This window comes from Poecilia mexicana, unplaced genomic scaffold (genome assembly GCF_051168715.1).
Source record: "Poecilia mexicana isolate PSO_F unplaced genomic scaffold, ASM5116871v1 scaffold_19, whole genome shotgun sequence".
Taxonomy (NCBI): Eukaryota; Metazoa; Chordata; class Actinopteri; order Cyprinodontiformes; family Poeciliidae; genus Poecilia; species Poecilia mexicana.
The window spans coordinates 3,319,378-3,337,582 of NW_028263388.1; the positions used below are offsets into that span (position 1 = coordinate 3,319,378).

The 18,205-nt window shown below is 42.7% G+C and overlaps 1 protein-coding gene across 1 annotated transcript in view; it reads left to right on the forward strand.

The window, feature by feature from the left end:
- The window catches only part of jmjd1cb (jumonji domain containing 1Cb), a 190,180-nt gene that overhangs the window by 160,739 nt on the left and 11,236 nt on the right, over nucleotides 1-18,205 (forward strand). Inside the window, exons 16-30 of the mRNA XM_088001097.1 lie at nucleotides 730-931; nucleotides 1,901-2,115; nucleotides 2,500-2,652; nucleotides 2,968-3,057; nucleotides 3,204-3,328; nucleotides 4,182-4,416; nucleotides 4,546-4,760; nucleotides 4,894-5,241; nucleotides 5,323-5,491; nucleotides 5,573-5,663; nucleotides 6,263-6,393; nucleotides 7,352-7,474; nucleotides 7,793-7,932; nucleotides 8,044-8,220; nucleotides 17,379-17,510. Of these exons, the coding sequence (XP_087857223.1) occupies nucleotides 730-931; nucleotides 1,901-2,115; nucleotides 2,500-2,652; nucleotides 2,968-3,057; nucleotides 3,204-3,328; nucleotides 4,182-4,416; nucleotides 4,546-4,760; nucleotides 4,894-5,241; nucleotides 5,323-5,491; nucleotides 5,573-5,663; nucleotides 6,263-6,393; nucleotides 7,352-7,474; nucleotides 7,793-7,932; nucleotides 8,044-8,220; nucleotides 17,379-17,510 (2,546 nt within the window). The remainder of the gene's footprint in view (nucleotides 1-729; nucleotides 932-1,900; nucleotides 2,116-2,499; nucleotides 2,653-2,967; nucleotides 3,058-3,203; nucleotides 3,329-4,181; nucleotides 4,417-4,545; nucleotides 4,761-4,893; nucleotides 5,242-5,322; nucleotides 5,492-5,572; nucleotides 5,664-6,262; nucleotides 6,394-7,351; nucleotides 7,475-7,792; nucleotides 7,933-8,043; nucleotides 8,221-17,378; nucleotides 17,511-18,205) is intronic.

The following is an 18,205-nucleotide window of genomic DNA, read 5'->3' on the forward strand; positions in this document are numbered from 1 at the left end:
ATAGTAGTAGCTACAAGCGACTGGCATAGTAGTAGCTACAAGCGACTGGCATAGTAGTAGCTACAAGCTACTGGCATAGTAGTAGCTACAAGCGACTGGCATAGCTGCCCCTGAGGCAGCGTGTTCCGGCTACCTCAGGTGACACGTGGAATGTTTGTAGGATCCTTGGATAGCCTTTTCCAAATTTCTGGATAATACTATTTATTATCCAGGTACAAAGTGGCATTTCGTAGCACAGTCAAGCAACTGTTACATTCAGTTGGTATAAAAATGCTCTCTAAATAAAATATAGCTTCAAATATATTTAACTTCACAATTTGACGCCTTGAATTGGGTTTCTGTCTCTTTAAGAAGCACTACACCTACTGCACCTCAATACAGCAAAGCTCCTCCATGACACCATTTACAACCATTCAGAGACCGCCTCTGATTGGCTGCCAGGAGAGAATAAAGGATTTCTGAAAGAATCAAAGGAACAAACTCAAAGCTAAATAAAAAAAAGTTAATTTTACATAATACCCCCTTTTAAAATAGATTCACATTTAAACATGAGTAAAACAACAAATGTTTTTTTTTCCCCCCCAAGTCTCAAAGTTTCAATTTTCAAATGGAACAAAGGCTGCCAGCTTCATCATAAATTAATCAGAATGACATTTGTGATTCTGATTCATTTCTGTGTAATCTATCTGTCACGTCCAGGACTAATGATTTGGTGTGTGCTCTGTTCAGATGGCATCCCTCGTTCTGTGCTGAAGGACTGGAGGAAAGTGAAGAAGCTAAAGCAGACAGGGGAGTCCTTTCTGCAGGATGACTCATGTTCAGAAATTGGACCTAACCTCCAGAAGTGTCGGGAGTGCCGGGTCGTCCGCAGTAAAAAGGGGGAGGAGCCAGCACATTCCCCCGTGTTCTGCAGGTTCTACTATTTCAGACGGTAAATGGCTTTCTCACCCATCTGTGTCCCAGAGGAGGCATTTAGTTTTTAATATTTTCTTTACTTTAGTTGGGTTTTCAGATGACATGAGCTTTGTCCAGTTACAAATGTTGAAGCATAATTATTTTTCTATTTCAGATTTGATTCCATGATTTTGCTTTATTGATAATCCTATAAATTTTTTATGAAGATATAATCCAACATTGCCACCGTAGTTCCATTTTTGCAGTTCTCCTGTACAGAATATTGTGTTCCCACTCTTTTTTTCAGTCATTCTGCTGTTGGCCCAGACTGTGTGTGATTTGTCAGATAGCTTGACATTAAAGATCACTAACAAAACCTGTCATCCGACTCTTATAGCTCTGGTTCTCCTGAGACACAGGAGACATCTACTTTTACTTTTGACTTGATTTATTTTGTTAACTTTTTAATTCTTGGTAATTTATTGTAAAGCTGCCTTGCAATGTTTTCCATCTTGCTGTGTGTGGTGGTGAATTGTGTTTTATGTGAATAAACATGACGGATTCCTGTCACATCTTTGAAGAATGCGCTGCTTTTGATGAACTGCTGAGAGTACTGCATATGGTTCGGAATCAAGAGTGTGAAATTCACAGTATCCTGCTCAACGATGACATCAGACATCGCTGTTGTTTTACTTAAAAATGTTTCATATTTAAATACATGCTGAACATCTGGACATAAAATTGCCCAGAAAGGAGCGCCCCCAAGTGCTCAAATAATTATTAGATTAATTCATCTAAAAAGTAGGTCATGCAAGTTACAGTGCAGTTATTGCTGTGATATTTGAGGTTTTGAGTTTCAAGAGTGTTCTTCCCCTCTCCATTAAAAAAAATCTATTTTCTTATAATGTAAAAACCTTCCTGAACTTCCAGTGGTGTTCTCAGAAGCTTTATTTATCTTTAAAGCAAAAATCTCGCCTTTTCACCTTTTATTTTTAATACCATCCAGGCTTTCCTTCAGCAAAAATGGAGTCATTCGAATGGATGGCTTCTCCTCCCCAGACCAGTTTGATGAAGAGGCCCTGGCCTTATGGGTCCCTAGGCCCCTGGAGGACAGCCACTTGGACCAGACCACTGCCAAGTACATCCTTAGTTACATAGGAGATAAGTTCTGTCAGATGGTGATGACTGAAAACACTGCAGCCAGCTGGATCAAGAAGGATGGTGAGTAGACTAAAATCAACTATCATGTTCTCTAATGGGGAAGTATGTAATTTTAAGAAAAATGGAGGTTCATAACTGTAGATGTGTTTGAAGGCAGGTTTTTCCTTAACATTTTTAGTGATAAATTTAAACAAGGTTTTATACCTTGTTTAAATTTTCAGATCTCTTTTCAGATCTCTTAAACTTATTCCTGCACGGCTTACTTTAAAAACAATAATGGAATTTTCTGTTTGTGTTTCTACTCCTAAAGCTAGATTTAGTTTAGTTTTGGAACCCGCTAAAGATGTGAAAATGCCACAATTCACACAGGATTTCCTTTTTGTGCCTTGACCATAAAACAGTTGCTGAGATTTTTACACAGAATGTGTATTTTTTCTGTTTCAGCGAAGCTAGCATGGAAGCGGGCAGTGAGAGGGGTTAGAGAGATGTGTGACGCTTGTGAAGCAACACTCTTTAACATCCACTGGGTCTGCCAGAAATGTGGCTTTGTGGTCTGCCTCGACTGTTACAAAGCCAAGGAGAGAAGGAGTTGCAAAGGTCAGTGTTTGTTTTTGTGGATGGGCAGCACTTGACCATCTGATCCTCAAAATGCTGTGAAAACAAACTAAAGACCTGACATGTAACCTACAGCTTTACATGACAAATCTCCCATAAATTCCTTGGAATAAAGTAGTTTTATCTCACAGCTTTTTGTTAACTTTGAAGGCTTTTCGATCTCAGTAGTCACCAGAGGATTAAAGTTCCCTACCTTGTTGTCTGCATTAGCATGAGTATTTTTGTAGACATTGGGCTGGAATCATTCGGATGTTGGCTAATTTTGAAGCTAATGACCCGTGTCATCCCTCTGTTTAGATAAAGAGCTGTATGGCTGGTTGAAGTGTGTTAAAGGTCAACCCCATGACCATAAGCATCTCATGCCAACACAGATCATCCCTGGCAAAGGTATGCTACATGCTGGCTTCATGTCTGTTTTTAATGTGATGGGTATTACTGATTTTTATATTTTCATTATGTATAGTTATGGTATGTTTTTGCTGAAGCATTTGTCTTTTAACATGTTCTCACATTTAATGTTCTTTTTATTGTAGTGTTAACAGAGCTGGTGACCTCCATTCACACCCTGAGAGACAAAAGCAACATCCCGTTTAAATGTCCGTGTTCCACCAAACAGAACGTTCTCACCAAGCTCCCAGCAACCAACGGAGTGTCACAGGTACTGCAGTCTGACCCACTCTGACACACCACAGGCTCATTCATAATGAGGGAACTTTTACATACATATTGTAATCTGCTTCTAAGCATATCTTTGATTTTAAATAAATGGAAATTCAAGATGAAGATTTGAAGAGACTTTCCCCACATGTTGATCCCTCATCTTGTTTAACTTCTCAACTGGGCAATAAAACTACAAGACGGGCTGCAGAATTTCCGACCTGCTCATGATGCAGACAGACTGAGTCAATATTTAAAATATTTCTTAAGGATTCTCACCTTCATTCTGTGTCCAGTTGTTGAATTTAATAAGGCAGTATTCTGTAAAAATTACATTTTTTAGCTTTATGTTGTGATTCTATTCCCTCATTAAAAAACATACCTGAAGTGTTGCCTTGATTCTTTTATACATTGTTTGAGAAATTCTTTCATCTCCATGGCAACCATTCAGCTGTGTAAAACACCTGGATGGACCTAGCCCTACCAGTTTCCAAGCTTCTGCCTCACAGAGCAGCCCTCCTCTGCCAGTCCACCACTCAGCTCCTTCAGACTAGCCAGCAGCAATTAGTAAACACCTGGTGGAACTGTGCATCTGATGAGCTGATTATAGGAGCTACTTCTCAGTGCAGAATTGGTTAAAACTTTGGTAAAGGATGAATAGAGGAACCATGCTCTGATGACTTCCTGAAGGTAGAATTTGAAAAAGATCAGGGTTTTTTAAAGAGACAGAGGTCCAATTTCAAAATGTCAAATAATGGACAAATTTTTTAAAAGTCATATTTGATGTATATAACCCTTTATAGAACTGAACTCAGTCTGTCTTTAAATGTAACTGTGTTGTTTCTGTCCACCAGGTGCTGCAGAACGTGCTGAACCACAGTAACAAACTGTCTCTGGTGAAGGCTGAGCCCAGCTCCCAGCAGAACCCAGAGGGCGGAGGAGCCAAGGCAGAAACCAACGGAGGGCATGGGGGGGGCAGCAGTCCTGGCAGTGACCACAACAGTACACCTGTCACCCCACCTGAGTCTCAGTCCCCACTTCACTTCCTGGCTGACCTTGCAGAGCAGAAATCCAGGGAGGAAAAGAAAGGTGAGAAAAGGAAGTGACTTTTTTTAATTTATTTATTTTTTTATTGTCACTATCTCACAGTTGGTATCTTAAGTTTGATTTTAATTTCAGAAAGTACTTTGCTAAATTGTTGCTCTTCTTGTGTAACAGAAAACAAGCAGTCAGTGGTGCCAGGTAAATGTGTGAAAGAGGAGAAGGATGGGGAGGGGGTCTTGCAGCAGTGTAAAAACCCCTCTCTGGTGGCTAACAGCACAGAGCAGGGCTCCACGCTCAGAGACCTGCTCACCACCACTGCAGGAAAGCTCAAGCTGGGTTCTACTGATGCAGGAATTGCCTTTGCACCTGTTTATTCTACTGCTGCTCAGGTAAGCTGCCCAGCTCATTAATCCCATTAAATGGCGCACACTGTTGCATCACCTTAGACAAGCTTATGGTTTTCAAATTCACAGTGGAGCTGCTTTATTTGAGTTTCTTGAAATATTCTTTGTGTGTCCACAGACTGGAAAGGATGGCCGGACCATGCCAAACATCCTGGATGACATCATTGCTTCAGTGGTAGAGAATAAAATCCCTGCCAGCCGCCAGAGCATCACCACCAAGCTGTCGACCAAACAGGATCACATGACCCCTAGCAACAACAGCAACCCCACAACAGTTGGTACGGACGACGCCAAAGCACAAAGGAAGAAGTCAGCCACTGTGCCTACAGTGGTGCCGGAGGATTCCACCAATCAGTACCCAGACATTCCTCACTCATGGCTAAACAACAGGCGGCTGCTGTGGCTCAAAGATCACCGCAACCAGCACAACTGGAAGCTGTTCAGAGAATGCTGGAAACAAGGACAGGTACAGTGAGGTCCACTACCACGCTTACAGCTAGCAGTAAAAGCTTGACAGTTAATTGTTGTGTTTTCTGTGCATTTCCAGCCTGTTTTGGTGTCTGGGATCCATAAGCGACTGAATGTCAACCTGTGGAAGGCTGACTCCTTTAACCAGGAGTTTGCAGACCACCAGGGAGACCTGCTCAACTGCAAAGACCAGGTGGTGTCCAACTCTGGAATAAAGGAGTTCTGGGATGGATTTGAAGACATTACCAGTGAGTACAGTTTGATTAGATCTCACTCTGATTTCATTAGTTTTGTTATTTAATCTAACTAAAACGCTGTTCCTTGTTAAGAGCGACCAAAGTCCAAAGACTGTGAACCCATGGTCTACCGGCTGAAGGACTGGCCGTCTGGGGAGGAGTTCATGGCTCTGATGCCATCAAGGTAAATGTTTCACATGTTGAACCTGAAAATTTTATAAACATACTGATATTTTCATGCAGTGTATAAAAAGAAATTTTTTCTCACTATTTGAAATGAAATCTAAGGTTTCTTCTTTCAGTTCAGTTAGAATTACTGAACTTATTGTAGATTAGTAAATGCCAAAAAATGACCAAGAGAAAGTTTTCACAGCTTTTAAAATTCAGAAGTTTGCCTTCAGTTTGATTATTATACATTAAAAGCAATTTATAAAAGCCCAGATGATGATGTCATGGCTTTTTGATGATCCTAAAACAGAAATCCAACTGTGATCAACTGTGTGCACTAATAAAATTATGATGAGTCAGCATCATCATAATTTTATGGCATCATTTGGTTAATATCCATGTAGCATGTCAGAAGATCCGCTGAAATTCTGACAAACACATTAAATTTGGCATAAATCTGATGTATTTTCTTAGATTTAGTGTTTTCAGTATCCTGTGGAGCAACTCTAAAAGGCCTCTCTTTTTCCACTACACAACTATCTGCCAAGTCATGAAATGATAAAGTTCCCTATAAAACCACCTTTATTTTACAGTCTGTCATAAATATATTTTCAGGTATGACGACCTGATGAAGAACCTTCCTTTGCCAGAGTATTCGGATCCAGAAGGGAGCCTCAACCTCGCCTCACACCTGCCATCTTTTTTCGTCAGGCCTGACCTCGGGCCAAGACTATGTTGTGCATATGGTAAGAGGATCAGCTCAGGACGACCTGCTCAGGTTTAGTTTGTTCATTGTAGACAGAGTTCACATGAAGATACAGTGTTTATGTTCTGAGAGCTTAAAAGTGAAGTGTGTAAGGTCTAGAGACATCTAACATCAGAAAAACAGTTTAGAGCTGAGTGTCAGCCATTCTGTAACTCTTTAACACATTAAAGACACAACTATTCTTATTTTGTTGCCATTATAAAGGGTGAAAACATATTTTAGACGGTTGCAATGCATGGTAACAGACTGACATAAAATCCCTGGATAACCTTGATTCAAGTCTTTTAGAATCAGTATTTTGAGTCCTACCTTTAAATGGACAAGAGTCATTGCTCTTAGTAAAGTAGAATACACATTCTGTATATTGAAATTCTGAAATTAAAATGGCATTTGTTTATTTTTTAAATATTAACACAAATTTTAATGATTTCATCCCTTAAATTATTAACCAGTCATTATGTTTTTCCAAGGAAACTGATCACGCTAAAATATATTATAGTGGCAAAGATCTTGAAATCTCAAACAGTCCTGGCTCTAAAACTACAGAAGATTACTGGAGGAGTTTGGTTTGGTTTAGATTCCACTCCTTATTTATGTTTTTGAAATACATTTCTTGTCCTCAGAGGGAAAATATTTTTCTATAATGTCAGTAAAAACAGAATCCTGTCAGCAACGTTAGCAGCTTAAGGTAGACAGTTTTAATTTTATACCAGCTGGCTGAAATTAAAGCACCAGGTATAAAAGCATAGCAGTAATCTGATTACTAAACACTTCTGACCTGTTTGACCAAGGTCTGTAATAAAACCATCAGTATCTTTTCAACACAGAAAAAACTCCTTCAGGAGGACTTGTTTCCTGGGATGTTCAAATGTTCTTAGGTGTAATCTTCCACTGCCTTCACTTTTGCAGCAGTGATTAAAGGCTGTCTGTCGCTGTAGGTGTAGCTGCATCTCAGGATCAAGACTTTGGAACTGCCAACCTCCATGTTGAAGTATCAGATGTGGTGTCTGTCCTGGTTTATGTCGGAGTGGCGAAAGGGAACGGAGTCCTATCCAAAACCGGTAACTTTAAATGATTCTTTTTGAGATGTAACGAAGCAACCTGTGTGACTGAATTCTCTTTTAGTTTTTCTAAAATCAGCTAAGAATTTTAAACAGAACTTATTATTTAAGAAATACAAAGAGGAAATACATATGTTTGGGAAGAATTAATGACTTTTGAACTGTTCTGTTTTCAAGGTAAAAATGATTGTAGAAGAACCTTCGTCACAATTATTATTATTACTATTTGTTTGTCTGGAACCTTTAAATGTGACAAAAAGCGATAACAGAATGAATGGGTAAGCTCTGTATGAGCAGCATGTGACTATGTGTCTGTAGGAGTGTTGAAGCGTCTTGAGGAGGAAGATTTAGACGAGGGCGTTCGAAGGCGGCTGAAGGACTCCAGTGAGATACCTGGAGCACTTTGGCACATCTACCTCAACAGAGACATGGACAAAGTCCGGGAATTTCTGCACAAGGTTGGTAACTGCAAGGAATACCTGCAGCAGACTTGGACGACTCTTCAGTGCATTCAGTGCCATATTACACAACATAATATTGTCACTTCACAAACTCTCTTCCTTTGTCAGCTGTGTAAGGAGCAAGGTCTGGATGTGTGTCTGGACCAGGACCCAATCAGAGAGCAGAGCTGGTACCTGAGCAGGAAGCAGCGCCAGCGACTCATGGATGAGCACGGAGTTCAAGGCTGGACTGTTGTTCAGTTCCTGGGAGACTCGGTCCTCATCCCTGCAGGGGCCATGCACCAGGTAGTTACATAGCACAGCCACCTGTCTTCATGTCTTTGTTGTAACAATGCCTCTCGGCTGTGTTTTGTTGGAAAACCTGTTTATTTCCCTCAACATGGAGACACATTTGTCAGAAAAAGTCATCAGTGTTGACCTGCAGAGTTCAGTTTGTTGGTTCCACCAAAGAAAAATGAACCAAACCCTCTCTGCCAACGTCAGGCAGCTCATTCTGATGATGATTCTGGTTTGAAGCCGTTTGTTGGATCGGAGGCTTTAAGTTTTAACCTCTGTGTCATTTAACAAACATGGGAGAACCATACAGAACCCAAGTCATCCTGATATTCCCCCTTACGGCGCTCACCAGCTTGGTCCTACATGGCTGTTGGATGGTGCCCTTTTCTCCACGCAGCATTCGTCTCAGAGGCAGTGTGGTTGTGTTGGTCTGTCTGGGACAAACTGTACACCCAATCAGGGGCGGATCTAGAAAAATATTTATGGGGTGGGAAGAGGGTGGCAGGGACTTTTTCCAGGGGTGACAGTTTATATATATATATATATATATATATATATATATATATATATATATATATATATATATATATATATATATATATATATATATATAAAATTCCCTTCTCACCCTCCGCGGGTGGTCTCTTTCATCCTCTGAGCTCGAGTCCTCTACCAGAGGCCTGGGAGCTTGAGGGTTCTGCGCAGTATCTTGGCTGTGCCTAGAATTGCACATTTCTGGACTGAGATGTCTGATGTTGTTCCTGGGATCTGTTTGAGCCACTGCTTCAGTTTGGGGGTGACTGCCCCGAGGGCCCCGATGACCACAGGCACCACTGTGGTCTTCACCTTCCAGGCCTTCTCCAGTTCCTCTCTGAGGCCCTGGTATTTCTCCAGTTTCTCATGCTCCTTTTTCCTGATGTTGTGGTCACTTGGTATTGCTACATCCACCACAACGGCTTTCCTCTGTTCTTTATCCACCACCACAATGTCCGGTTGGTTCGCCATTACCATCTTGTCTGTCTGGATCTGGAAGTCCCACAGGATCTTAGCTCGGTCATTCTCCACCACCTTTGGGGGGGTTCCCCACTTTGACCTCGGGGCTTCCAGTCCATATTCGGCACAGATGTTCCTGTACACTATGCCTGCCACTTGGTTATGTCGTTCCATGTACGCTTTCCCTGCCAGCATCTTGCACCCTGCTGTTATGTGCTGGACTGTCTCAGAGGCCTCCTTGCACAACCTACACCTTGGGTCTTGTCTGGTGTGGTAGATCTGAGCCTCTATTGCTCTGGTGTTTAGGGCCTGTTCCTGGGCGGCCAGGATGAGGGCCTCTGTGCTGTCCTTGAGTCCAGCTTTCTCCAGCCATTGGTAGGATTTCCTGATATCAGCCACTTCGGTTATTTGTCGGTGGTACATCCCATGTAGGGGCTTGTCTTCCCATGATGGTTCCTCCAGCACCTCGTCCTCTGTTCCCCATTGCCTGAGACATTCGCTGAGCACATCGTCCGTTGAGGCTTTATCCTTGATGTATTTATGGATCTTGGATGTTTCATCCTGGACAGTGGCTCTCACACTCACTAGTCCTCTGCCTCCTTCCTTACGGCTTGTGTACAGTCTCAGGGTGCTGGATTTGGGGTGGAACCCTCCATGTATGGTTAGTAGCTTCCGAGTCTTAACATCCGTGGCCTTTATCTCTTCCATTGGCCAGCTAATTATTCCGGCAGGGTATCTGATTACTGGTAAAGCATAGCTGTTTATTGCACGGATCTTGTTCTTGCCATTGAGCTGGCTTCTCAGGACCTTCCTTATTCGTTGGAGGTATTTGGCTGTGGCTCCTTTCCTTGTGACCTAATCGAGGTTGCCATTTGCTTGTGGTATTCCCAGGTACTTGTAACTGTGCTCTATGTCTGCTATTGTTCCTTCTAGGAGTGAGACCCCTTCTGTGCAGACGACCTTCCCTCTCTTTGTAACCATCCGGCCACACTTCTCTAGTCCGAATGACATCCCAATGTCAGTGCTGTAGATCCTGGTGCTGTGGATCAGTGAGTCGATGTCTCGCTCGCTCTTGGCGTACAGTTTGATGTCATCCATGTATAGGAGGTGACTGATTATGGCCCCATTCTTGAGTCGGTATCCGTAGCCAGTCTTGTTGATGATTTGGCTAAGGGGGTTCAGGCCTATGCAGAACAGCAGTGGGGACAGAGCATCTCCTTGATATATATATATATATATATATATATATATATATATATATATACTGATAAGCATGACATGCTGATAAGCATGACACTGATAAGCATGACATGCCGGCTCAGACGTCGCCCGGCCAAACAAGGTCTGCGTCAGGTGCTGGGGAACCAGAGCACCTTGATGAAAAATGGGCTACTGGAACAAGACGGAAATGGGCGAGAGACGAAAACATGGATCTGTTGGAATGCTACTACTCAAGTAACCCTAGTCAGAGGGGTTACATGCAAAGACTGAGGGTGGAATGGTTACTTCGACACCCACAGTCTACAATGACTGCCAAACAACTAGTAGCTCAGTGCTCCAACATCCGCAAACGGCAACTGCTATCACAACTTGAGATTGACGAGGTACAACACAAATGCTACGGCATAAGGGAGGAGCCCAAAGGTAAGGTCAGGGGGGAGTTAACTACTCCCCACCCCGAGACTGGGTATGCAGCCCCAGTAATGAACGAACTATCAAAGCTGAACGAGACAGCAACTGACCTGAGAGAGAGAATCGTGGCCCGAATGAACACCAGGCAACCCCGACGCCAATTACAACGGCTGAGTGAAGTACCATCAGAAAGTCTCATTGAAGATGTGAATGCAGCATTGAGAACAATCCCTACCAACACCATAACAGAAACCAATGAGCTGATATACAACTCAGCATCAGTGATCCTTGAAATGCTCGGCTATAAGAGCAACCATGAGACCCAATATCCATCATGGAAAAGACGGTTAGAGGCTAAGATCAAGATAACAAGGAGGGAAGTGAGCCAGCTGTCAGAGCTCCTAAGGGGTGCAATGAAAAGATCAGTACCCAAGAAGTACAGCCAGATGCCCATACCTGAAGCACTCGAAACTGCCAAACAAAGGCTCCAAGCCTTGGCCAGCCGCCTAAAGAGATACACAAGAGAGAATGAAGCCAGGAGGATCAACCGGCTCTTCTCCACCCAACCAGCTAAAGTGTACTCTCAATGGCAGGGTACTAACAACAGAGCAGACCCACCAAGGCTGGAGACTGAACAATACTGGAAAGGCATATGGGAAAGGGAGGTGTCCCACAACAGCAAGGCACAGTGGCTAACCTCTCTACGAGAGGACCACAGCAACCTCCCTGAACAAGCCCCGGTAACCATCACTGTGGCAGATGTCCAAGAAAGAGTCTCGGGTATGAAAAACTGGACAGCACCAGGGCCTGACATGATCCATGCCTACTGGCTAAAGAAACTCACTGCCCTCCATGAGCGACTGGCAGCTCAACTGAACCAGCTGCTACAGAATGGGACTCACCCTGAATGGTTAACTGAAGGGCGCACAATCCTGATCCAGAAGGATCCCTCAAAGGGTTCAGTCCCATCCAACTATCGGCCAATAACCTGTCTCTCTACAACATGGAAGCTCATGTCAGGCATCATAGCGGCTAAGATAAGCGGACACATGGATAAATACATGAGCACGGCACAGAAGGGCATCGGCATAAATAGTAGAGGAGCCAAACACCAACTCCTTGTAGACCACACAGTCGCCCGAGACTGCAAAACCCGACACACCAACCTGTGCACCGCTTGGATTGATTACAAGAAAGCCTATGACTCAATGCCACACACCTGGATCATTGAATGCTTAGAGATGTACAACATCAATAGGACTCTAAGAGCCTTCATTGCAAACTCGATGGGGCTGTGGAAAACCACCCTTGAAGCCAACTGCAAACCGCTTGCACAAGTGTCCATCAAATGTGGCATATACCAAGGAGATGCTCTGTCCCCACTGCTGTTCTGCATAGGCCTGAACCCCCTCAGCCAAATCATCAACAAGACTGGCTACGGATACCGACTTAAGAATGGGGCCACAATCAGTCACCTCCTCTACATGGATGACATCAAGCTGTACGCCAAGAGCGAGCGAGACATCGACTCACTGATCCACACCACCAGGATCTACAGCACTGACATTGGGATGTCATTCGGACTAGAGAAGTGTGGCCGGATGGTTACAAAGAGAGGGAAGGTCGTCCGCACAGAAGGGGTCTCACTCCCAGAGGGAACGATAGCAGACATAGAGCACAGCTACAAGTACCTGGGAATACCACAAGCAAATGGCAACCTCGATGAGGTCACAAGGAAAGGAGCCACAGCCAAATACCTCCAACGAATAAGGCAAGTCCTGAGAAGCCAGCTCAATGGCAAGAACAAGATCCGTGCAATAAACAGCTATGCCTTACCAGTAATCAGATACCCTGCCGGAATAATTAGCTGGCCAATGGAAGAGATGAAGGCCACGGATGTTAAGACTCGGAAGCTACTAACCATGCATGGAGGGTTCCACCCCAAATCCAGCACCCTGAGACTGTACACGAGCCGTAAGGAAGGAGGCAGAGGACTAGTGAGTGTGAGAGCCACTGTCCAGGATGAAACATCTAAGATCCATAAATACATCAAGGACAAAGCCTCAACGGACGATGTGCTCAGCGAATGTCTCAGGCAATGGGGAACAGAGGACGAGGTGCTGGAGGAACCATCATGGGAAGACAAGCCCCTACATGGGATGTACCACCGACAAATAACCGAAGTGGCTGATATCAGGAAATCCTACCAATGGCTGGAGAAAGCTGGACTCAAGGACAGCACGGAGGCCCTCATCCTGGCCGCCCAGGAACAGGCCCTAAACACCAGAGCAATAGAAGCTCAGATCTACCACACCAGACAAGACCCAAGGTGTAGGTTGTGCAAGGAGGCCTCTGAGACAGTCCAGCACATAACAGCAGGGTGCAAGATGCTGGCAGGGAAAGCGTACATGGAACGACATAACCAAGTGGCAGGCATAGTGTACAGGAACATCTGTGCCGAATATGGACTGGAAGCCCCGAGGTCAAAGTGGGGAACCCCCCCAAAGGTGGTGGAGAATGACCGAGCTAAGATCCTGTGGGACTTCCAGATCCAGACAGACAAGATGGTAATGGCGAACCAACCGGACATTGTGGTGGTGGATAAAGAACAGAGGAAAGCCGTTGTGGTGGATGTAGCAATACCAAGTGACCACAACATCAGGAAAAAGGAGCATGAGAAACTGGAGAAATACCAGGGCCTCAGAGAGGAACTGGAGAAGGCCTGGAAGGTGAAGACCACAGTGGTGCCTGTGGTCATCGGCGCCCTTGGGGCAGTCACCCCCAAACTGGAGCAGTGGCTCAAACAGATCCCAGGAACAACATCAGACATCTCAGTCCAGAAATGTGCAGTTCTAGGCACAGCCAAGATACTGCGCAGAACCCTCAAGCTCCCAGGCCTCTGGTAGAGGACCCGAGCTCAGAGGATGAAAGAGACCACCCACGGAGGGTGAGAGGGGAATTTTTTATATATGTGTGTGTGTGTGTGTGTGTGTGTATGTATGTATTTAAGAGGTGTGCCGATCGATCGGTCACCGATCATAATCGGGCCGATTTTCGTGAAAAAGTGCATGATCGGTGATCGGCGATCATTGGCTCTTGTTGCCGATACCGATCATCTCATTTCCAGCCTGCCTGTGCAGCTGTTCTCCTCTTTCCTTCACTCTGCGCAAACGCACAGCAACAAATCCTAAGCGATGTGGAACTATAACGCACTGAGTGAATGGGGAAGTTTGCGTGTTGCGGCGGAAAATTGAAGCACGTTAAAATGCATCAACACAACGAAGCTAATACAACATAAAAACAGTGCCATACTTGACGGAGTTTGGCTACATCGAGGCTCACTGCAGTAAAAAAGACATACGGAGGATCAGATAGCAGGTAAAGCAGCGCACAGCTACAAACACTCACCCGGATTAGCATGACGGTCAGAAAGCTAAACAAATAACCCGCAAAATTATTTAAGTCTTCGAGCTGCGATGTAAGACACTGGTTCTGCTATCGCTGTTGAACCGCTGCTATGCTACAGGTAGTAATATTTCACAGACGGAGCTTCGCTTCTGCTCCACCTGGTAGTGACTCTCACACTGAACCTCTGATTAAAGCTGCAGCATCTAACTTAAAAAAATTAATTTTACATACGTATTAAAACTTTCGCTGTCCTAACATGAGACAGATAAACTCTTAAAACATAATCGATCTCCTCCCTGATCTGCATAATTACTCCGCTCAGTCAGAAACAGCCAATCAGAGCTAGCAGTAATCAGCTAGCCGCCATGCTATCAGGAAGTTTTCATTCAGTAACTCTGGATTGTTTATTGTAATGGAACCTGTTTTTGCCTTTGAATGTTAAGTTTTATACTTGAACTTCTTGGCAATGTTGAGAGGTTTTATTTTGGCTCTTTGTATTATTTAGTCTGTTAAAGATAGTATTATCAATAGCAGTACAATTTGCACAATGCCTGTTTTGTTTAGTTTTCTTCTTGAAAAAAGTTATTAAAAACAAGTTTTTGTCTAAACTAAGGTGAATTCATGGTTCCTTTTTCCACATAATGTAACCGGTAGTGTTTATGATAAAAATAATAATAATAATAATTATGTGATCGGTATCGGTGATCGGTATCGGTGATCGGCCCTCATGGGTGATCGGTATCGGTATCAGGAGGAAAAAACCTGATCGGCACATCTCTAATATACATATATATATATATATATATATATATATATATATATATATATATATAGAAATGTTAAAAATATAGTTTTTAATATGTCATATTAAAAACAATACAAAATATTGTTTTTAACTTGCATTGTTTCAAAATGAGCTTCATGTAGCACCGAAGCTTAAATACAATTTCTTAATGTAGTATAGTTAATTATTTTTACGTCTTTCATACTCCTGCTAATTGATATGCATTACTGATATGCATATCAATTGATATGCATTGTGTCCAGAAAACTATTTTATCCCAATACAGGACAAAGACAAGTCTGTCATGAAAATATTAGCGCCATCATTTGTTATTAGATATATCTATTAAATACGACTTAAAATAAAGATTAGAAAACTGATGTTTGATAAATTCTCAATGATACAAATCTATAAAGTTTAGTTTCTGTTAGTTCTGTCAAGATGCAAGAAAGAGCAAATTTCTATTTATATTGGTCAATAGTTTTATTTTAAATATGCTGTAGGAGCCGTAGTTTGACGACCGTTATAAATATCACCACGTTTTGCGAACACAGGGGATTAGATCAGTTTTTGTCGCTTGTTTTTATGAACTGCAGCGGCTGCAGTGCGCCACAATAAAGGTACAATAAAGCTGATAAACAGGTGAAGAACCAAACTAGACAGAACCACTTCTGATTGTTTGCCAAGCCAAACATCCAATAAAAGTTCCACCAAGCCACTACTGAAGCACTGGGGTCAAGTTTCTTGACACAGGCAAAAGAAGGTTCAATGTCCAAACTTATTGATTGTTCTTAGTGATTTATTTTCCTCTTTCACCAAATAATTAAAGAGATCAAACTTTCCTTTGTTCTCATGCTACCACTCTTGCTCTGGTAAAAACCATCGGCCCCAAACCCAAATGCCTGCTGGTCCTTCACCAGGCCCCTACACTTATAGAAAGTGGACTGACCCACATTATTTCCTGTCTAAATTTAGAAAATAAATAAGAAAATAATAAAACAAAAAAATAAATAAAATCAACAATTATCAACCTACAAATAAACTCTGTAAATAATACAAAAAATAGACATTTAAGAATAAAGTAACAAAATTCAAATGGATAAAGAAATAAAGGAAAAATAGCTCCAACAACTTATATTCCGCCTTTTCTCGCTCTGTATGTCGGCATTACACACGACCTGTTGCTATGGCAACCGGCAGACAACAGTTCTCAATGAGCAGATAGAGCAGAGATTACCAATCAGGGGAATCAACACCCAAAAACAAACATTTCCCACACAAAAAAGTAGCAAAAACACTAAAAAAGAACATCCAGTCTGTTACATTATGTTGTCAGGCTTAATGTCGATATTGTGATTATTAATAAGTTTTTTCCTGAACACAGCAGTGGTTGATTAGCTGATTTAAACAGCTGCTCTACTGATGACTTGGTGGGCGGGTTGTTTAATGCTAACGGAACCAAAACACACCGAACCTCGCAGCACATGTTAATGTTATCATAGTCAATACCAGGCCAGCAATGGTTAGGCTAGTATAACTGACCCACTGCTCACTTGTTCAATGTTTTCTTTAAATTAAAACGTTTTCCTCACCTATGAAATCTGAAGCCCTTATTACCATTATCTATGGTTTAATTAACTGCTAAAAATGTCCGTTGTTCTGATACTTTGCGTGATTATAGTATTTTCCTGACCACCGATATTCCTGACTCAATGGACAGCAATGGCGCATGTGTGACTTACGATAAATCATGTAATGTCCAGTCCAGTAACATATCCATCAATGCTGCTGGCGATCTGTCTTTCTCTTGCACTTCCCGCTACTCAGCAGTAGGTGTCAGGTTACATTGTGTTGCATTCAATGTTGTCGGAAAAAAGAGTTTCATGCGCTTAATGTCCGATTTGCCATAACTATTTATTGAATTCATTGTCGCTAGCTGGGGTGGCAACAGGGGTGGCGAGGCTCTCGTTTGGGGTGGCAATTGCCACCCCAGTAGATCCGCCCCTGCACCCAATGATAACCAGTGATGGAGATGCTGCCCCACATCATCATACTGCCTCCTCCAAAAACTGTTTGGCAGTGATAGAGAAGATTTGGTCAATCTGTCATGGGTACAACCTTCAAATCTTCACAGACTGACTAAATCTTCACTCCACTCTGCTACTGGACCTACACCAGTGAAGAGGATAAGAGGCTCCGACAGTAGAAAACATAACATGGTTACAACCAAGACCAAAGCCAACCAAGCACATATTTCATTGAGTTTTTTCTTATTGTGTAATTATTTCTGCAGTAGGTAGACTGTGGCCCATTTGTCCTGTGCTGAGCCGCATGTCTTCTTGTCCATCAGGTCCAGAATCTTCACAGCTGTGTCCAAGTCATCAATGACTTTGTGTCTCCTGAGCATGTGGGCAGGTCCTTCCACCTGACCCAGGAGCTGCGCGCCAACAAAGAGGAGGTCAACTATGAGGATAAGCTGCAGGTAAGGAACCTGAGGAACAAGCCACAATCCCTTTGGTGTTTCACATGAATATGATCCCAGGGTAGATCTATGAATGCATAAGGTGCTCACCTCAATATGTTTAGTATTGAGGTGATATTATAGGTTTGAATAGCTTCACTGATAGGCTAACTCCTTTTAGCACTACTTGAACACAGCAGTAGTGTTTTCCAGCGTTCAATCAGATCAGTTTAGAAGAAGAAACCGGTCTTCTTCCAGTGGGTTCTGCTGTTACAGCAACACAATGCAAAGGTTCTGGCTCAGGACTTTTGTATGTTAAAAAAAGAACAATTGCAATTAATTTTGTTAAAATTTTGAACTCACTAAAATACTGGCATTAATTTGAATATGAGCAGAGCAAAATAAACCTGGTCCCTTTACTATCTTTACTGTCCGTCACCACTGAGAGACTTTACATATATTATTAGACCAAAGAAAGCTGTAGAGTTTACATTTCTACATTTGTGCACTTAGTTCTCAATATTACATTAAAACTAGAGGTGTGCCAATCGATCGGTCACCGATCACAATCGGGCCGATTTTCGTGAAAAAGTGCATGATCGGTGATCGGCGATCATTGTCTCTTTTACCGATACCGATCATCTCATTTCCAACCTGCCTGTGCAGCTGGTCTCCTCTTTCTTTCACTCTGCGCAAACGCGCAGCAACAAATCCTA